Consider the following 21,703-nt stretch of genomic DNA (forward strand, 5'->3'; position numbering starts at 1 on the left):
TGTCACGTTGAAACAGTTCTTTTCCATCTGTTTGTCCTTCTCTGGCATGAGCAGGTCGGGAAAGCACTTTCTTTATTACACTAATCAGATCAGTTGTTCACTCTGACCTTTAACCTCATCTGCTGCATGGAGTCTCTGTTGTCACAACACCAGTCCTGTCTCAATGCCATGCCCTGCATTTGAGCTCTGTACATCAATTATGCTGGGCCTAACTTTCAGGACACATAGAATTGCATAACCTAACCTATAAACTATTATTAGTATCTCATTAATATCCTTTTGCAAGCAAGTGCAGAGAATAATAGGCAACATAACATGACCTCAGAAGTTGAACACAGCACTGTGGGACAACAGAGTTATTTTGACGGGATTGTGCCCAAAGCTGAACATGTTCTTTTGCCTTTCAAAACAAATATTGATCAGTGAAGTACAGCTGATTTCTCACACTACCGAACCGAAACGCTCCAGTTTCTAAGGTTTTCCATCTCTTCTCTTATACTCTTGCTGAAATATACAACGATATAACCAAGGGATTATTCTAGCCTTAAAGGAGAACTCCGGTCAATTTTAACATTGAGCTCATTTTATTGTACATTTGGAGTGCTGTCAATACAGAGAACAACTACAAAAATCGGTGTTGCCCACACCGAGTTATTCTATTTTTAAAATTTGCACCCTGTTGACTTCAATGGGGCAAGTACTGAACCTGCTTTTAGCCTCTTAACATCCTTGATGTGTCATTACAAGTGCACAGAAAATGTGAGTGATTCCTTCTGAGTGAACACGAGTGGATCTGACTGCAGTAGATGTAAAAGATATGTATAAAAATGATGTTATTTAAGCCAGCGCAAATACCTGTGTTTACATCCTGTTTTTCGGTTGAAGTCCAAAGTAGTCGATTGCCGAGTTCACGCGCGTGATCATAGGTAACTAAACCTATGCGCGTGAACTCGGCAATCGACTACTACTACAACTTATATCCTATATCATTTTGTAGTGTTATCGACTATGAAATGCTTTGTTTACACTGTAAAAGAAAGACATGGCAAACTCACACTTCATATGTTTTAGTATGAAGGATCTCAAGATCTCTGTGGGCCATACCATCAAATTTAGATTGTAAAGACAAAAGCCTCTTAAGCAATTTGTGAAATGCATTTCTGTTCAAACCTTTTTTACAATTCATCTTTAAAATCAACTGTTAGACAATCTAATGCGACCTATGGCACAAATACTTATATATGACGTTAGTCAGAAATGTTCATGGTGTCCTCCGTCTTTCTCCAATATCATTCGATTTTTATCAGGTTGACTGGTGATAACTCAGAAAAATGGCACAAACAAGCTGTTTAAAGTCATGTCAAGTCAGGTCAGTAAGATATAATTATAAAAACATAAAGTTTGTGAAAGAAGTCTCTCCAAGGCTGCATTTGAACTATTTGAATATGTTTTATAATGTAATTTTATTTTCTTTGATGTCAAAGCTGAATTATCAGCATCATTACTCCAGTCTTCACTGTCACATGATCCTTCAGAAATCATTTTAATATGATGATTTGCTGCTCAAGAAACATTTCTTATTAGTATCAATGTTGAAAACAGTTGTGCTGCTTAATATTTTTTGGAATATTACAAATGTCTTCACTGTCAATTTTAATAAATTGAATACATCCTTGCTGAAAAAAAGTTTAAAAAAGACCTTTTGAATGGTAGTATCTATTCACTTCATTTGAAACAAATAATTTGCTAAAGAAAAAACCACAGGAGACAAGAGGTGCTTTGCATAATTTCATTCCTAATATATTTCCTACATATTCATATCTTTTTTTGTCTTTTGGTCTTGAGCGATCCAGCAAAATACTTTGCACTTTTACAAGTAAAATTATAGGCACATACATACAAAACATCCCGCTGTATTAGTATTCAGGATGGTAACATGTAAACATATTAAGTATCAATACAGCAAAACACATATATATAAAAAAAGTAATTCCTCTTCTCTTATGATTCAATATGATGGTGTTATAAATTAAAGAATAAAATGCTACAGTATTACGACTGAATTAATACAATGTGTTACATAACTAGAACAATATGTGGTTATATTTCAGTCATGCACCTCATTTATAACACACCCTTCAGGGGATTGAGTGACAACGACCCAAATCCCTGATCAACTCAAATTTAAAGTATTAGCATTTCAACCGTTCCGTTAATAATTTAGCACCCTGAAGTTAGTTTGTTGTTTTTTTTATCATTATTATCATTGTTTGTCCTTGCTCATGCACTGAGGGTCCTCCATTGACAGTTGCGGCCTCCGCCTGTTCTCTACCCTCTCACGGTCGTCTCCCCTTGCCTCGCCCAGATCCGTCACGGCACCAATTTATCTACCGGAAACCAGAACAGAGCTTTATTGTTCCCTCAGCCATGGGTGTGTTATAGACAGATACAGATCTCAACAGGAGCTAGCTGAGAACATGTTTGACCCATATCAGTTAGTCACAATGACACTCGGAAGGTATATGAAAGCAATAGCAATGGCATCTGAATATGTACGTTCAAATTGATATCTTATAAATGATAAAATCCTTCTGACGTCAGAGTCCTGAGCTCCTCCATTCAAACCAATGTTATTAAACTATCTGAAAGACTATAGTTTCTGATCTATCAAAACGAGACATGAAGCGTTAGCAGTAACAAGGCCTGCTGGACAACAGTAAGTGCTCCACCATGTGGAGTTAAGTGAGCACTGCATCAATGTAAAGCATTATTAATATCTCCACTTGATCTTGAGATTGTTCGCATCATAAAATATCTTCGTTAAAATCCAATTAATCCATTGAGATTTGTTCAGAATATAAGGTGTAGAATGTTTATACTCCTGTATGTTGTGTGTGTGTGTGTGTGTGTGTGTGTGTGTGTGTGTGTGTGTGTGTGTGTGTGTGTGTGCATAGACAAAAATGTGTTTGACGTCATGAAATTTAGACTGAAATAGAAAAAGAGTTCTTATAGTTATCTAATGAAGCAATGGCCAGGAACCAAACCCAGCATTTACTGCATCAAAACAAATAACTAGGGTGGATTCAATGCATTCATATCTTGGTCCTGTCTGTGCACAAACAAACGAATCAGGCCACTAACTTCTGCTCACGTCCATGTATATAAGATCAGAGACGTCATAAAACAGCAACAGCTGGTTTAGTGTCAGAAAATGTTTTTCAACATCTAAGATGAATACATATAAAGTGAAACACATTTGGATGATTTGTCACTGCCTTTGTTTTTAAATTATGACCGTTCAAAAGTTTGGAGTTGGTAAGTTTTTTAAAATGCTTTTCAAGAAAGTCTCTTATGCTCACCAAGGCTGTATTTATTTGACCAAAAGTACAGTATGTGAAATATTATTACAATTTAAAATACAATTTTAATTTGAATATCTTTTAAAATGTAATTTATTCCTGTGATGACAACGCTGAATTTTCAACATCATTACTTACTACTATTTTGATAAAGTTAATAGACAGCATTCATTTAAAATAACAATCATTTATAACATTATAAATGTATTTACTGTCACTTTTAATTAATTTAATGCATCCTTGCTGAATAAAAGTATTCATTTCTTTAAGAAATAAAAAAAATCGTACTGACCCTTAACATTTGAATGGTATTTCATTACATACTATTTATATTAACTAAATGCAATTTTTTTAGTAATAGTGATTATGCTTAAAGGTACACTATGTAACTTTATGTTTTTGTTCAATACATCATCAATCCTTCTTCCAAAACATGTTCTTGTCTTTCCCTGATTCTCTATGGTAAGCCTATTTTAAGTGTTTAGACTAGTTCAGGTAAATTGATGTGTCACTCGTCTGTGCCTGTCTCGTCATATCCGTAATTTCCTTCAGCTCCTTTGAAGCGTGTATGGTGTGCGAGTGGTATAGGTTAGCTAGCTCTCACAACGAGCGAGAAAGGTTGAGATGGAGCAGCTAAATCTCGAACCTCCGGAGAATCACACGTTTTTTAAAACGCACAAAATAGCGGAGAGTCTCCAGGCAAAAAGAGAACGTGACAGAGCTCGTAATAAAACAAGAATCGATATCGGCTTGACTTTTCAGAGATGGCGAGAACTGAGGGATTTGAAATGTTGTAAAAGCAACATGGAGATGCTGTTTTATTACTCAACAGGTAAGATTGCCATATGTAGCTCTCTAACATCCTTTCTAAACAAACTGTATATCATATCTCTTAAGCCAAGTAGTGAATGTTTTATGATCAGTAGGATAACCATATTCATCCGCAGTGTACAAGCACAACCAAAACAATGTTCTTCTGCAAAATGCATGCAGTTTTGTTTTTAATCGCTAGAGGGCCAAAAGTTACATAGTGTACCTTTAAGTGTCCCACTTTGCCTGTATTCACCCTGAACGTAGGCTAAATACTTAAATTAATGTAGCATTACTTCAGTCTAAATACAGAGTAATACCACTGAAATATATACTAAATTATTTCATTTTTCAAAGAAATAATGTCTGGAGTGATATTTTCTCATTTATGTTGTGTAAGAAACAACATATTCAGCTTCTGATGTGACTAAACTGCAACATTTGGTCCTCATCAGACCTGAAGAGGCTGGTGTTGGTTTGGTTACAGATAATAAATCACACTTAGTTTGAATGCTTGTGGACAGAGGGACAAGACAACCCCATACACTGGAATGCAACACCGGTGCTTTGACTTGGAGAGGTTAGCGAATGCTCACGGGAGGAAATTCAGTTTCGTCGTCCAGGCACACAGGCCCTGCTGCGAACTCATGCTCGGGAATCACCTCGCCCTTCTTAGCTCCCCCATCCTCAGAGTACCCTGAGAAGAACACAGTTGGGTGATCATGAAAATGAGTTCAAATGTAAATGAATGCGTGTGTTTAAGGGTGTTGTGGTACCTGTGAGAGTGGCTGTAACGGGTCCAGAGGTGGGGATGGCCACGGTGGCAGCATATGACTGGCATGCTTGCGGTGGCTCTGTGAGTTCGGATTTCTCTGTCTCCTCCCACTCCTTATCTGATCCAAACAACCTGGGGGTTAAAGGCGACATCAGTACAAATAAGGTCTGCGCTTATAAAGAGACTTTCATGCTTTGTTCTACGATATAAATTGCACAGTCATACCTCAAACATGAATTTCGAAACTGCTGTGCTTTAAAAAATATGTAAGTTGCTAACTACCACATCGAGGCCTCTTGTTCGTAAATGGATTGAATGAATTGGGTCACGTCATTCATTTGCTGAGTCAGTGACTGAACGAGAGTGTGCATGTCGGCATGCGAGTCATTCACAGCAATGAAAGACAAGGGGTGGAAGAATTATGAATTTGTAAAACTTACCGCTTACCACGCACATTTAAAACTAACTAAGAATCTATTCATTAATTTAGAGCTATTTTTTTGTTGTTTTTGTATCTTGATTAATTATGCCCCACATTTACAGTGCTATGCATACGTTTAGACACCCATGCTAAAGTTGACTAAAAAGAGGAATAAAAAATCATCTTTTGGAAACTGAACTTAATGCCTTAATTAAAAAAATTAGGAAAAATCCAACCTTTAAGGACACCAATTTTCTTTGTGAATGAATAATGTATCGTAAATAAATAAATGTTCTTCCTTAAAATACAGGGTGCGCAAGTTTGGACACCCCTATGTTTAATTCCCATAGAGGCAGGCAGATTTTTATTTTGAAGTATTTTTATTTTATGTATTTTTTAGGATACTATGCAAAATAGCCCCACATCATCACATAGCCTTCACCATACCTAGAGATTGGCATGGAGTACTTTCCATAAGATCATCTCTCAAATCAAACTAGCTATTAGGCTAACTGAAATAAAACCATGCCAATCTCTAGGTATGGTGAAGGCTATGTGATTTTAATTCCAAAGGCCAAGGGAACTTTATATGAACTTTTTATATTTTCAGTTTGCATTTTCATTTTAGTTTAAGTTTTAGTAATGTTGTTATGTGCTGTCATTTTTAGTTTTTTTATATTTCTATTGGGCTTTAATTATTTTTATTTAAGATTTAGTTTTAGTAATTCTAATACTATTTTCAACTTGAGTTAGTTTCCATGGTTAATTTTAGGTTTTATAAGTTTTTAACTAAAATCTTTATTTTATTTCAGCTTTATTTCAACTGACCTAAAACGATTTTTAGGCTAATCATTTTAGGGATTAGTCGTTTTTTGGGGAAAAACACTTATGCATCTTAATGAACACTCTTTCTGTAGAATCTCAGTAGAATTGTAGGCATGCACATTTTAATAAGACTTGTTTTGTTTGTGCTTTTCAATGAATCACTTGAGTCAGACTCAATGACAAGCTCATAATGCACAAAAAGACACTACTTGTTGATTCTTGTCATCCACAGGCATGATGATGTAAAATGCAGAAAAGGTCATTGAACTAATTAGTCAACCAATCTTAAAGGAATAGTTCACCTAAAAATGAAAATTCTGTCATCGTTTACTCACCCTCAAACCTGTGTGAATTTCTTTCTTCTGCTAAACACAAAAGAAGACATTTTGAAGAATGTCGGTAACCAGACAGTTGATGTGCCCCATTGACTTCCATAATTTTTTTTTCCCTACTATGGAAGTCAATGGTGTCCATCAACTGTTTTGTTACCGACATTCTTCAAAATGTTTTCTTTTGTGTTCAGTAGAATAAAGAAATTCACACAGGTTTGAAACTACTTGAGGGTGAGTAAATGATGATAGAATGTTCATTTTTAAAACTATTCCTTTAACCATTTTGAGTGAACAGATTTAAAAGTTTGAAACCTTTTGAACTCGTCCAGTTGCCTGAGCACTTACAATGGAATCCAGCATGAAAGTATGTATAGCACAAAAACAATTTATTTTGTATTTTCTATATTTAATAACATACCACACAGCTCATTTGTTTAAAAAAAGAGTGAAAACTCACCTGTGCTTCTGCACCAGAGTGCACTCACCCCCATCTTGAGGGTCGATGTTATAGATGAATAGCTGCCCATCAGAGGAGGCCACAAGCAAACGTGGAAGTTTCTGGATTCTGATTGGTCAAGTGAAACTCTTGAATGAGTTTTTTTCCTCAGTAAATACTGTTACTCATTCTAGATTGCTGTGTAATGACTGCAGGACTCACATTGCCAGGGCACAGACATTCTTCTGACCGGCCATCTGGAGACGGACGGTTGCGAAGGCTCGGTCTTGACTCATCATGCCTGACACCTGTGCTGGGAGGTAGCTACTGGCTGCTGTGAACATCTTACCTACATATGTTGACCAAGAGGGAGCTTCCTCCTCCCCACTGCAAGTAAAAAACATCCACAAAAACATGGATGAACACAAACACTGACAAAGTTTAGATTTGTCAGTAAAAAAAAGAGATCCTGACTCAATTACACTGGTAGCAAGGAGCTTTTTCAGTACCTTGGGCTGTGCTGTTCAAGCTTGAAAATGTGCACCGTCTCTGTATTGCTTGAGGCACAGAGGAACTGAGCATCCGGGCTGAAGGAAAGGGAGCTGATGTTGACATACCTTTGGGGACACAAACACACTAAGGTCAAAAGCATACACAAAACAGACTCACACATACCACAGTTTACACAAACACCTTCCACTCTCTTTCTGTATGATTAAAATATCTTCAGTGTTCACTGTGAGCTTTGAATCATCATCATCATTGTACCTTTTCATCCCCCGCCGGAACTCAAACAAGCGCAGTCCCTCTGGAATGGAGAAGACTCGAATCACTGTGCCCTGGGACGGGAGAAAAGAAGTGGACAGATGCTCGGAGCTGTGTGTCTACGTTTGTGTGTAAGGTATGACTATGTGAATCTCTCATAAACACGTCTGGGTTGCATTTTATGGAAGCTTGTTTCCGCCGCTGAATAATAAATTGATAATAAAAATTGCGACTTTTTATCTTACAATTCTGACTTTTTTTCTCACAATTGCGAGATATGAAGTCGCAATTCTGAGAAATAAAGTCGCAATTGCAAGATATAAAGTCGCAATTGTGAGATATAAAGTCGCAATTCTGAGAAATTTTTCGTTGCTAAAGCCAAACTACTTTGTTCGGCCTTCCAAAAGAGGACACAATTAGAAAACAGTGCTTAAGCAGGCATGAAAACAGGTCAGGGGTAAAAAAGGTGAGAAGGCGGCATACCCAGCCCATACCCAGCCCCCTCCCCCCCCCCCCCCACACACACACACAAATTTTTTTTTTAAATAAATGTAATGAGTGTGTAACGCGTGACAGTTAACACGAACAGATGAAATTAGTACAAATTTCTCATTTATTAATAGAATTGAACTATACACTGTAAAAAATGATCGTGATTTTAACAGTAAAAGACTGTAAAAATGCTACAGTGAAAAACTGTTAATTGGTTAACAGAAAGTTTCCGTACTATATACGGTAAATAACTGTGATAGATCTAATGGTACATTTAATGTCATTTTACTGTAAAATACCGTTAAATTTACAGTTTTTGGAAGTTATTTTTTGTTGAAATAACTATATTTCATCATAGTTTTCTTAGTTTTTTTTATAATCAGTTATGTACATTAGGGTTTTATTTTACATTTAATGTTGTTAAATTAATGTTTATTGTATTTTTAAAATTTCATGTGTGTTACCATTATGGTGTTTAATGTTTGTTTGAATGACACTGTGCACCTTCTGTATATTAAAATTAATTTACTTGTGGAAGTACTACTTGTGATGAGCTTTGATTAATCATGTAACTCTCATTACTGCTGAGATTGTTGGTTTGTAAGTGTAATACTATGGTACAAAACAGATATTAATACTTCAATAGGTCGTATAACATTATATCATATTACTGAAATCCAATGTTAAATATACATGTTTAAAATGTTAAATTTACATGTAACTCCGTAAGTATGTTTACGGTTTGATGTGTTTTTTACAGTATTGTTCTGGTAACCACAGCTGCCAGTTTTTTTCCGTAAAAACAACGGGATTTTTTTTACAGTGTACTCCACAGTGATGAACACCCCCCCAAAAAACATGTAAGCTGCATTGACATAGTATTAGGCTACCAGTGTTTCTCACAGGATTTTTGGATCACTGTGATGAGTGGACCTCTGCCACTCTAGGGGGGTTCGGGGGCATGCTCCCCCGTAAGAAAATTTTGTGCTTTTTAAATGTTAAATTCATCAATCTGGTGCAAATTAAACAAAGAAAAATTCAAAACTCTTTTAGTTACAGTGTCTGTCTACTACTACAATAATAGTTATAATATTAATCCCATGATAGTAATAGCCATATATTGTAAAACAAATGCACTGAAAAATAAAGGAAACTTTCATAATTAGTTTTGTACTAATTTCTATACTAACTTAATCAAGAAAAGAACCAATGGGCCGCTGATCTACTAATTTCATCGGGTGTCAGAGGAAAAAAAACTATTTACTATACTATTTATCACGCATTAAAAATGCCCCAAACCAGTCGTCTGTATGATAATCTGAAACAAGGACTGTCCTGCTTCACTTCACAGATGCTGAGTGAAAGGAGAATTATAGAATGAAAGGATACTCATTTATATGACACTTCATCACGAGAACAGCTCGTTCAGCTCGTCATACGTCGTCCTTTCAGTTTCGGTTTTCAATCGATCAAGTTTTTTCACGTTCTCTCGATAAACCACCCCTTTCAATCCAATCGAAATTATTTGTAATAGAGCTGACACTTTGAGTTTTTAACGGGTTATGTTAAAGCCCTACTTGTTATTAATGTTTTTATGAAATATCTCTAGTGAATGCATTATCATATCACCGTATTATTTACCGCCATGCGAGCCACAAATTAAAGCTTGGCGAGCCACATGAGGCTCGCGAGCCGCGCAATGAATAACACTGCACTAACTGTTACTTGTTTCCTGCTCGCTCAGCGCTCACGCTCGCGATATTATCTCGCCCACTTCTATGTCAAAATGTAAAAATAATGACATTGGCAACATCGCTGTCTGTATCTGACAGGACAGTTAACATTGTAAGCTAACTTACCTCAGGCTTGCTTTCCGACGTGCGGTTCTATGTTCGGCAGTGTGTCCAGTTGTCAGACTCGCGGTGTAAGACTTAGAAAACATTTCTGCCCGTTACTCTGACTCGTATTGGCTGTCATGTTTCGGCATTAGGAATGATGATTGTTTTTTAAAGCTGCGAAGTTTATGGTAACTTTATAGGGGATAAATGCTGGCCTCGACCTCGACCCCCCCCCCCCCCCCTCTAAATATTTTCTCATTGGATCTGCACAAATCACGTAGGTGACCCTTTTAGGTTTTAAAACGGCGAATTTCGCCGAAAGGTGAGGAGTTTTCATGCCTGTTAAGCTTTATTTACAACACTGTTTCAGAACAGTGTCATTATCATTAATTACCTGTCATTATTGCTCTGGGAGCTGATGTTCCAAATATAGTTTGGGTTAAGGTTTTTGGGCCAATCACAATGCACTGGACCGCTGGCCAATCAGAGCACAACGCGCTTTTCAGAGCGATGAGCTTTGTAAAAATCGACGGGTTTCAGAAAGGCGGGGAATAGAGGAGCAACAATAATGCACAGTATGTGTAAAATAATGACTTTTTTTAACCTAAAACAGTGTAAACACATTGCATTAAACCAAATACACAAAATAATGTTCTTTTTTAGAACCATCATATGACCCCTTTACTTAACAGCTCTAAAATACTTTATCGGGTAGATATTCTGAGTAAAAAAAAAATATTTATCCTTAATTCTTGTCCAATAAATCACGAACAACTGGAGATATCTGGGGCCTTCAAATATTGTTGTGGAGTCAAAAAGATTAAAATAATGTAAATATAATTAAATATTACATTTAAAAATAAACAAATATTATAATTACAACAAAATATTATAATATAATGGTTTTTTTTTAAATCAGCATAAATGCCTTATAACATACACAACCCTAAAAAACATTAAAAAAATGACATAACATCATATTTATTTTTTGCATAATGAAAATTTTGCAAATTAAAAAAAAAATGCTTTATGTTAATGACAATGTGGGGTGTGCTAAACTGACATGAAGATAATCACAATGCGAAAAATCTTAATGCTACCAAAAACAGGCAAAATATAATTTCGAGTTTCCATTTATTAACATTAGTTAACATGAACTAACAATGAATTTATTAATCTTAGTTAATATTAATTGCAACATTTATTGATACATTATTCAAATCAAAAGTTGTATGTTAAGATTATGTAATGGTCCTGAGCTAAAGTAAACTAACAATGAACAGCTGTATTTATTAGCTAACATCAACAAAGAATAATAAAAACTGTAACAAATGTATTGCTCATTGTTAGTTAAAGTTAGTTAATACATAAACTAATGTTAACTAATAGAACCTTATTGTAAAGTTTTTTTGACCCAGACGTGGTCTTAAACGGTGTTGTGAGGTTCACTAACAGGCTGTGTTTCTGTATTATAACAGTGGAGCTTTACCCTTTCAGAAGCACTGGCCAGTTTGGTGCCGGAGGCATTGAAGGTGATGGCGGCCAGTGGACTGTCATGAGCTGGAATCATGGTCACAGTGCTCTGAGCAGACAAAGACACACAAACACACAACAAAGACAAAGATTTATACAGAGCATCAAGACTGAAGAGCAGGCATTTGTCTCATGTATAGCAACTAACTCAACCAAAGGAACTGCCAAAATGAACAGCTAAACAGTTTCTTGGCCTGCGTTTTTACCAGATTGTTGGCATCATAGACAATAATTTCTCCGATGGTGTCACTGCCTGGATATGCCAGGAAAGAGTTGGAATGGTTGATGGAGAGAGCACAGAGACCTACAGAAACACACGAGAGGGTTAATATTTATACAGATTTACACAGACAGTTAAAAATGATTAGTCTAGATTAACTGTTTTTGTTTGATTTGTTTTTCAATTCCCTTACCTGATGGGTTGGATGGTGTGTTGAGAAGGGTTTTCAGGAGTTTCATGTCTTTTATATTGTGGATATAAATGGATTCCTCCAGACAGACAACCAGTCTCTGCCACGAAAAAAAAAACACACACATAAAAAAACAAATTACATATTTACTAACAAACCAAACCACATTTTCAAGTTTAACGACGAAAGAGCACAGAAAGGCAATCATCTTGTCCAGAAGCTTTATAATTTATAAGTGGCAGGTGCCTCGCTCCAGCACAGCTGTGTTGTATTTACCTGTCTGTTGAGACGCACTGCAAGAATGTTGTTCGAGTAACTGTAGTTGCAAATCTCTGTGCCCTTTTTGAAGTGGTAGACGTTCATGCGACGTGGCATGGACTGACTCACCACCACAACCAGGCTGCTGGAGAAAAGCCTTTCCACGATATACACGTCTGGAGTTTCTGCTGAAGGGGAGAAGAGAAAAGGACACATTAGCAGCAACATAAACTAAAAAAGACACATGTAGTTGAGGATGAGCAACATTTAAAGGGGAAAATGTTTCTCTTTAAATCAGTTCAAATATCAAATTTAAACACAGTCATTGTGTACACAGTGTAAATGTGTGTTTTTTGCAGCTTGACCCACTTTATTTTGTTCCAAAGAAATACAAAAATATACAGTTTGTCAGTGATGTGAGGCGAAAGTATTATTTTCATTTCTTTCCCCTATGATCTTCCAGGTTTACCTTTTATTTTACACACATCAATCAGCAAAACAGGCTGTTTCTCTGTCTTTAGCTTTTTACCTGCCATCTTTGTTGTGGGCTGCAGATACAATGTCAAACACATAAGGCATTGCCACCATGTAACATAAATCAAAACAGACAAGGACAACTTTACGCCCTCTAGGGTGAGTTTATCACAACATCAACACTGGCAACACAACCACAGGTCACATACAGAGACAAATATTCTTCAAAATATTTCTCAACAAAATACCAAAGAAATGAGATGGCATTTTCAATGTATTTGTTAAGTGACTCGTTAGAAAGTGACTACACCCTTTGATAACTTCATTATATTGCACATTATGGTTCCTCCTTTTGCACTGTAGGTTTGGCAGACAGTCATACTTGCCATTTATATCACGTTTACACAAAAAAAGAATGGGAAAATATCTCACTACTCTCATGAATGCAGTCCAGTTTGTCCACAGAGGTCACAGAGAAGAGTTTGTATCCAGTTTTGGTGCCCAAAGCCAAAGACCTGGAAAAACAACAAGATATGATGCTGTATCAAACCTGTTAAATGAATACATCCATTATTTGGAAGTTATTTTCACTTACTAATTACACTGTGTACATGCAATTGATTATGTATAAACAGCTTAATACAGTAAAATATAATTAGATTGATTTTCTTGAAGGAAAACACAGATGCAATGGCCAACACAGAAACTACCACTTCATTTTTAAGTGGCAAGCTAAGTCCTTTTAAAATCCTAATACAACACAGGTCCTGACTCAAGATAGAAACATTTGTGTGGATTGTAATCATTTGGCTTACATATAAACAGAAGAGTTGATGTCTGTTACATTAACTGGGATCTATTTTTAAGGGGCGGGGGAAAGCCCACATCTGTTTTGCAGGCCCTTCATTCCTCTAGAAAAAGCTGTTCACGTCAGATCCTGTGCTTAGCATGTCCTTTTCTACTTTTATTGGAGAACATAGGTATGTCTCCACCATCACTGACCACACTGCTGAAACCCAAAACAAAACCTTGTGTTTACAGCAGGACTGCGTGACATGTGTTGGTAATAATTACCACTGTGACTGGTATACCATACAAAATAACAAAATTCTGTTTTTTCTAATACATATGTGTTTTGCCCCAAGAGAGATAGCCTAGCTGACTACAATCTCAAAGGGGCGATATATCAGACCACCTGACTCTCAGTATCATGTTTTGTGTTTGATTTGCTGTGCTTGACTTTTCAGGCAAGAAACCAGTGTGATCAATCAACCACTAGAAAAGAGGACACGAGCGGCTCATTTAGTCAGGAGACTCTGGACTGATCAATGCAATCTCACAATACTGCAAATGCTGCTTTGAGAAAACGTGAAAAAGGGAGCAACATTCAGTTTCTTCACTATAAAATCATGTATAGGCTACAATATTCATAATCATATCTAATCTATAAGTAATATTAGTGAATTTTTGTTGTGTTTTGTTTGTTAGTTCAATCCCATTTAAAGCACTTCTGCTCAAAAAACATTGTACAACCATTGAAAAACTGTGCTGAAAAGCTCCTCTCTCATATTATGCATGCAAAACACCGTTATAACATAGTGACTGGCTTTTTATGGATGTGTAATACTCAAAACAGACAGTAAATAGCGGACAATCCTTTAAGCAGAGGTGACATTCCCTCTTGTAAGGTAACCCGCTGTGTTAATAGCATCATAGAAATATCCGATTCGGCAGATGATGCTTACGTGGAGTCCTGGTTGAAGGAGACGCAGCACGGCCCCGGCCCCGGCCCGCCAGGACCGTCGGCTCCCTCCTCGATCTCCATCCCGATCCCGATTCCCAACGACCTCCTTTCCTCCCTCCGCCCTGGATCGGAGGCCTGGGATCGGTTGGACCTCTTGGAAAGATAGTGGCAAAGCGGAGACCTACTGAAGAAAAAACTGTGAGGTCCGAATAAAGTGGAAGACAAATATACTCCAACGCTTCAGCTATTCTTCTGCCTCACATTAATTAATTAAAACGCAAGTTTTTGTACATTTACGACTTCTAGCGGAGCATAGGGAATGAAGCAAAACAAAACCAGCTGATAGTTGTTGCGTCACATCAACATCACATACTAGTGGTTGAAGGAAAATGCGCTGTGTTGTCGTCCGGCTGAGCGCTGATTGGTCGAGTGAGCTGAGATAGACGCTGATTGGCGGTAAGTGCGGAATTAAGTTAAAGGGGGAGTGGTTTGGCTTTGCAGTATTACATTTGTCCAATTTTCACGAATACATCCATGAAAGAGTCACTCACTCACAGCCTTTTATTCTATATTCAATATTTAATAGTCCTAGGAAGCCCGACTCATTTCTGCGAATCGCTTCTTTCCAACAGTTTATTGACTGATTTTAAACCGATTCGGTTGTTCTTAAACGTCATCACGTGATCATTCACATCCTGGCCTGGCATATTTTCGGTTAAGTTTGATCAAAAATGGTTTATTGAAATGTAATGTGTTCCAGTTTGTTGCAGCCGTTATTCAGTAAATAAAATACATGAAAACATATACATAAACATTATACAAAGTTCATTATAATGTTATAAAGCGCTATATAAATTCCTCATTCATTCATTCATTCATTATATCTCTCGGTTAAAAAGTTTTTTTTTTTTTCATGTTTTATTAAAATACTATTTAAAAATACTCCATCCGTCAAATCCTTCGTCCAGTACTCTTACACTCATCAGTTTACCAGTCATTTGCATAGTAGTAATTTGCATCTAACAAACTTTTGCAGTTGATCACGTGCTGTATAGCAAGAGTTCCAACACACAGAGAGAGAAAAAGACAAAATCACCCAATGTTTTTATAGTAATTTTTGTATTTTTACAAATCATTAAAAAACAAAACCTGAAATGCAGAATCTGTGTTCTTTCTTTAGCAGCACAGTTGGAATAGAAAATGAAATGTGCATTTATGACAGTTAATTGTCTTTTTGGTGCTGAACGGTCATTTATTTTTGCACTGTTTAGATTAATTAATACTGCATCACTAATACTGCCATCACACCACAGTACATCATTATAGCAATAGGCTATAGTTACTTTAAAGTGTAAGTATTGTAGTTAATGCAAAAAAAGTGTCTGAGAAAACAAACAAATAAAAAAAGATGGTCCCAGATTATTATTGTTTTCTGCTCTCTCCAGATCCCATGGTGTTTCAGTGCTAAAAATAACATTAAAGAGGAAAAGTCATTATTAATATAAGTACAGACAATGCTTAGACAATCTAGATTTAAACAGTAATATTAAAATGGCTCACAAGTTGTTTCATGACAATACAATACCTTGAAATCCCAGACAACCATGGCACCATCTAAAGACACACTGCTGAATTTCTCCACCTTGGTCTTCAGTCCTTCCAGAATACATAGTTGGCTGCAGTAGAAACAAAGTCTTAGCAAACTGCAATTCAATTTCTCTAAAATGTTAGCATAATGCAAACGATGTTGAAATTAGACCAAAATCTTGTGTGCTTGCAGACGTCAAGCCTTCTATTACGTGATGCTGTTCTGATGCAGACTGCCCAACTCAGTGTCTTCCTCATCAGTCGCTCTTTTGTCCAGATTACGGAAGTGCTGCATGGCAGACATGTTGCCCTTGGAGCTCTGCTTGGGAATGTCCACTTTCTTCACAAACTCTAAGCATCCAGGACCCTTGTATGAGAACTGATAAGGGCAACAGTCGTGGCCCTAAGATCAACCACACACATATACACAATTGTTATTACTTTGTTTTTACAATTTAAAATAACCGACGTAGCCTATATTTAAATCTGTTTTAACATTTATTTCATTCCTTTGAATGCAAAGCTGAATTTTCAGCATCATTACTCCAGTCTTCAGTGTCACATGATCCTTCAGAAATCATTATAATATGCTGCTCTGATGCTCAAGAAACATTTCTTATTATCATCATTATTGTCTTACCGCAGCCACAATCTGAGTCTCACTGACATACAGCAAGCTCAGCAATGGAAGATGTCTTGTTGTCAGCTGAGTAACCCTGCAATGCACAAAATTTCACATGTGGGCAATCTAAAAGTGAATGCTAAAGATCATGCTGTGCATATTATTACTTTCAGGCAGTGTTTTTAATAGATGCATAGAATTCAAGGATATTGAGCATCAAATTATTTTAGTTTGCTTTTCTGTGTATTTATGAAAATGGAGTTTTACTAAGCTAATTGTTATATGTAAATCTTGGTATTACTCTTTTCCCTGTGAGGCGTCTGCTACACTGATGGCGCTGTTGTGGCTAACCCAGGCTAGAGCATCACCAGATGGAGAGAAACAGACACTGTGCACCCAGCCTCCGCACTCCTTATACTCCAGAAGCACCTCCCCAAAGGGCATTTTGGATCCCCATGGTGTTGGTCCAGGCCTGTCCTCAATGTCTTTGATATATGCAGAAAAAATTCTATGACAACAAAAAAGACTTACGTTACAAAAAAAACAAACATTGCGCAGTCCGAATATAATATCATCGCAACAATCAAACCTGCAGTTGAGATCAGCAGAGCCAGCTGCCAGCAGCATGTTGTTGGGATGCCAGTCTAGACTCAGAACAGTGGAGTTAATGGGTTTCTTGATATGCTTACTCAGCCACCTATAGAGGCAATCATGAACATGAGAGCTTATTAAAGCTACATGAGAGATAATGCATAGTAGTCATATATATATTATAAGCAACAAAAGATATTATACAATCAAGTCTCACCAGTCATTTTCTTTTTCAAAGTAACACACTGAAATAAGTTTGGCTCCACTTCCAAGAGCAAACTTGTTCTCAAGAGGTGACCACTTGACACATGTGGCAGCTCGATTGATGCGAACCAGCACCAGTGTTGGCTTCCAAACCCCATCCTTAAGTGTCCACACATAGGCATTCCTATCGGAGGCACATGTCACTATACGGTTGGACTCTGGGGCCCAATCAATCCCTAAAAGTGACATCAATTGTTAGCTATGTTCATTTATTATTAAAATCTATATATTAAAAGATTTTAGTGCAACATATTTTATTGTGCAGTTTTAGTAATTGGCAAACTGAAATAGTATCAATTCATTTAGTTTCTAAATGCATGTTATTGGTCTTGTTGTGAACTATCCATGCGTATGTTTCATTTTTTAAAATTAGTTTTGACCTTGTCCTTAATGTCATAGCTCGATCTTAAACCACGCCCCTTTCGTACAATCCGCTGCATCCTATTTTTTTTTCTTTATCGATAATCTGTTTCGCTGGGATGTACATCATAATATGGAAGAAAAGATCTGTCACTACTTCCATTTCATTGAAAAAATGCAGAACTCAAACATATAGGCTTGCACTGTTTACAGTGGTTTAGTTCATGCCCTTCTTTGGAGCGCTGAGATGATGTTTGTTTTATGGGTCAGTTTCACAGTATCGGCAGGTTAATGACTAATGTGGCAGCTATTCTCTTTCGTCTTACCTGTGATTCGCCCACTGTGCTCTGTCAGTTCATGAATCTTAATCCATTCCTTTCCTTTCTTCTGGTAAATGTGCACATCATTGGTGTTGGGGCTAAGGGCGATTTCTAATAAAAACAATATTATTAGGATTTTTTATACACATAAAGTAAACCTGAAAACAAAAATCCACGTGTAAAGTAACAATATTACAGTAAGTTCATAGCAAAATGCTGCGTACAAATGGAAAAGTGCATGCTTTTCTCCCAAAGACAAACTGATATTCCTCTGAGTATTTTAATGGATGAAAATGGAACTGCAGGCTGCAACATTAAGAGGCTGAAGGGATGTCATATTTAAAATGTAAACTAGTTTGCTCTTACGTGTTCGGTCTTTGTTCCAGGCATGACAGGACAGAGGCTCCAATCCAAAGCTATAGAGGGACATGTTTCAACAACGAGGCCCTGGAATGCACCACAGGTGTTAGAAAGAGTATGCAATCATGAGAATGTGACTACAAAAGGAAGTGTTGTTAGTTTGGATTACTCCACCCAAATCTTCTTGTTTTAAATTTTCAAAAATGTTATAATTTCTCCTCTGAGCCAGTAGTCACTTTCAACATATACATTCAGATGGTACATTGTTCCTATATTCACATTTTCCACGATCTAGAATCCTCACCAAAACACAACATTTACCCAATTTCAATTTATTTAAATTAATTTTACAGACATGTTACAGTGTTCAGTACCGGAAAAGAGCCACTCTTCATCCAATTCCCATTAAAAATGCCAGTTAAGTTATTGGTATGACTGAGCAGTGATTACAGATTTGCACAGCAAACAACATAACCTTACCCTACCTGACTTTGGACAATTGACTATGCCCTCACCTTTATCTTTTCCTCTCTTTTGCTAGATAGTGTTATGTCCTCTATCCTTGAGCTGGAGAGCTTTAGGAAGGCTATGTTCGTGGACTCTGGGCAGTCGACACGAATGAGATTGAGCAGAGGCAGGAAGGGCTGCAGAGGCAGCAGGGAGGAGATAAGAGAGGGTGTGTTTTTATGTTCTGATATAGGCACCTGGCCTGTGCAGCCTTATCCTCAGCATTAAAGTCACCATGAAATCAAAATAGACAACTCATATTTTATACAAATATAAATACATTTTTATGTATTTATTTTTTATACAAATTATACAATACATATTTTTTATGGAATATTGCAGTGTTTATTATAAATTATTTATTCATTTTTGTTTACATGACATCACAACAATAGCAATAATAATACAAAAAGTGTATTATGCTTGTCAAAACATTTTAGTAAACAATTTTATTAGGTTTAGTGACAACATGCTACAATGTTTGCATGATACAATTTCTGGTAAGCTACGTTTTTTAAATATTGCTTGACACAAATTTCACGATTTCAATTCAATTCTTGTGATTTGATTCAGTATTGACTCATTTGGATAAATATTAGGTAGCCTAAACAAGATAGGTGTTAATTTTTCTCAAAAAAAAAAAAAAAAAAAACAACTCACCTATGCTGTAAACATACAGAGAGCCCTATCAGCTGGTAGTATTATTTAAGGTTAAAAATAACTCATTTTTTATTATAATAACAACTTTATTTAATGATATAATTAAAAAAATATATTTTTTTACTTTTTTTTTTAAATAATAGTAGTACATTTTAGTAGTGCACATATTTAGCAAAATACTCTCCAAAGCTCTTTTTTTTTTTAGCCAACTAACGTACTATAGCCTATATTATTATGGTCATTAAATGGCTTTCCTGAGGTAAATGTAATGTGACATAATTGTTATCCAGCTGTTTTATTGACCTCTTTCCGCGGTTGAAAAACACTGATTGATCGATATTATGTATGAGGAATATACATTTTGGTAAGTTGTACTGTAAATTTTCAACATTGTTCATTCGTGTTTATTTAGCCTACTAGCTAGTAACGTTGATAGATGATCGGTTCACGTGCCACTTGAACTGAGGCGCGAGCAGGGGTAAATCTATGCATTACAACCCCCCCGATATTTATACCATGATCACATGAAAAATATGCAGACCCAAACTTCAACCCCCCCAATGTTCAAACCAAATCTACACCCTTGGGCGCGAGGGATCTGTCACGTCACATTTACAAGCGCCATAACGGTATTGTTTGAATTTCGTAATAAAAGTGACAGAATCTGATAGCAGAATTGTTTTTTATATCAGAAATAACCTGCTCTGTCTAGTCTGTCGGTCTCCGTGTCCTCTTTGCTTCGCGATTTGTCTGTGCTTGCTGTTGTGTTCTTATTCTCTGACCAGGTACGGCACAACAGGGAAGAAACAATTTTCGTTTTAAACTGACTTTAACTAAAAGAACAATCACTTGTTTGTTTCATAGATACATGATAATAATTTAATGTGAAAAAATGCTTTTTAAAATGCTCTTTGCACTTAAATGTATAGTTCACTCAAAAATGAAATTTTGTCATATTGTATTCACTATTTCTTTCTTCTGTGGAGCATAAAGTAGGCCTTTACATTTTTATTCCATACAATATAAGTTAATGGTCGCCAAAACTCTTCAAAATATCTTCTTTTGTCTTCCATAAAACAAAATGTTATGAGGTTGAGTAAATAATTGGAGAATTTTATTTTTTGGGGGTAACGTTAAACTATCCCTTTAAATTACGTGGTTACGCTATACTCACCAAATAATTATCTAGATTCTAGAAGTAATAATGGCTTCTGCTTACATAATTTTCCTTTGTAAATCACTTTGGATAGTAGTATCTGATAAATGAATAAATATAAATGTTTAGCTAATAGCTATATAATGTTACAGTTGGCCGTTTCTCAATATGCGTTCTTGTCTGTACTTGCGTTCTTGTGGACTTGTGAAACGTCATCAGTCGCTGCCCAAGTACCGTCCCAATACACAAGTTTGCAATTTGGCAAGAACGGTTAAAAATCCCGGAAGTGTTCTTGACACGCCCATTTTACCGAGGATGCATAGGTTGGTAACTTGAGTGAACTTGACGGCAGAAATATCCCAGCATTCATTTCTGCATTCGAGGAATGAGAGGTCAATACAGCAAGTCGTTTTTCTACAATTTCGTACGCCATTTCATCACTAAATTCACTTCTGAGAACATTTGATGCGAGAAATCAACTGTGTACGTTAGATTTCAAATATTGGCATTTTTCGAAAATGCGCTCAAACGTTTTCGGAAGTGAGAATCTCCAGCGTAGGTAGCTTTATTGTTATGAATATACATAGTGTACAGTTGTAGAGTAATCCCTTGAGCTGAGGGTAGGCTTGGGCGATAAAGCCTGGCTGTTATCGTCAATAATTCTCGTTATGTTTGGGTACTGCAGACGGCGTCTGTGCGGAGGTATTATTGCGCAATACCAGCAAGAACACATCGTCTCAAAGTGTCAGCAGCGTTCTGTGTGCTCGTCACCTTGTGAGTTCATTCTTCCAAGAACAACTAGCA

The 21,703-nt window shown here is 36.5% G+C and overlaps 2 protein-coding genes across 4 annotated transcripts; both read right to left on the reverse strand.

Annotated features, from left to right (window-relative positions):
• Nucleotides 1-1,775: 1,775 nt before the first annotated feature.
• On the reverse strand, nucleotides 1,776-14,846 carry wipi1 (WD repeat domain, phosphoinositide interacting 1). Of its 3 annotated transcripts, none has more exons than XM_081387441.1 (13): nucleotides 14,474-14,846; nucleotides 13,161-13,243; nucleotides 12,273-12,442; nucleotides 12,000-12,096; nucleotides 11,793-11,890; nucleotides 11,543-11,635; nucleotides 7,727-7,797; nucleotides 7,468-7,575; nucleotides 7,181-7,345; nucleotides 6,980-7,087; nucleotides 4,946-5,076; nucleotides 4,766-4,866; nucleotides 1,776-2,387 (listed from the first exon to the last, which is right to left on the reverse strand). In XM_081387441.1, the coding sequence occupies exons 1-13, from the start codon at nucleotides 14,551-14,553 to the stop codon at nucleotides 2,337-2,339; spliced, it is 1,356 nt and encodes a 451-aa protein (XP_081243567.1). In that variant the 5' UTR covers nucleotides 14,554-14,846; the 3' UTR covers nucleotides 1,776-2,336. The 3 variants fall into 3 exon arrangements, with proteins under 3 accessions (XP_081243567.1, XP_081243569.1, XP_081243568.1); XM_081387443.1 differs by having other exon boundaries at nucleotides 12,273-12,439; nucleotides 13,164-13,243; nucleotides 14,474-14,683; XM_081387442.1 differs by having other exon boundaries at nucleotides 12,273-12,439; nucleotides 14,474-14,683.
• A 715-nt stretch (nucleotides 14,847-15,561) lies between these two features.
• Nucleotides 15,562-19,205, reverse strand: LOC308690464 (actin-related protein 2/3 complex subunit 1A). The gene is made up of 10 exons (XM_081364913.1): nucleotides 19,092-19,205; nucleotides 18,583-18,663; nucleotides 18,223-18,327; nucleotides 17,490-17,712; nucleotides 17,271-17,378; nucleotides 16,983-17,189; nucleotides 16,700-16,775; nucleotides 16,272-16,462; nucleotides 16,058-16,148; nucleotides 15,562-15,936 (listed from the first exon to the last, which is right to left on the reverse strand). Exons 2-10 carry the CDS (start codon nucleotides 18,644-18,646, stop codon nucleotides 15,931-15,933), a joined length of 1,071 nt encoding a protein of 356 aa, XP_081221039.1. The 5' UTR covers nucleotides 18,647-18,663; nucleotides 19,092-19,205; the 3' UTR covers nucleotides 15,562-15,930.
• Between the last annotated feature and the right edge of the window lie 2,498 nt (nucleotides 19,206-21,703).

The sequence above is a fragment of the Scardinius erythrophthalmus genome (genome assembly GCF_964197995.2).
Source record: "Scardinius erythrophthalmus genome assembly, chromosome: 1".
NCBI classification, from domain to species: Eukaryota; Metazoa; Chordata; class Actinopteri; order Cypriniformes; family Leuciscidae; genus Scardinius; species Scardinius erythrophthalmus.

Coding starts and splice junctions, on each gene's coding strand:
- LOC308690464 (XM_081364913.1), bottom strand. CDS start 18,646: ATGTCCCTCTATAGCTTTGGATTGGAGCCTCTGTCCTGTCATGCCTGG. Junction 17,713..18,222: donor GCACAGTGGGCGAATCACAG/GTAAGACGAAAG, acceptor TGTCACTTTTAG/GGATTGATTGGGCCCCAGAG. Junction 16,463..16,699: donor AGACTCAGATTGTGGCTGCG/GTAAGACAATAA, acceptor GGTTGATCTTAG/GGCCACGACTGTTGCCCTTA.
- wipi1 (XM_081387441.1), bottom strand. CDS start 14,553: ATGGAGATCGAGGAGGGAGCCGACGGTCCTGGCGGGCCGGGGCCGGGG. Junction 13,244..14,473: donor TCCTTCAACCAGGACTCCAC/GTAAGCATCATC, acceptor TTGTTTTTCCAG/GTCTTTGGCTTTGGGCACCA. Junction 7,576..7,726: donor TTCCGGCGGGGGATGAAAAG/GTACAATGATGA, acceptor GTGTCCCCAAAG/GTATGTCAACATCAGCTCCC.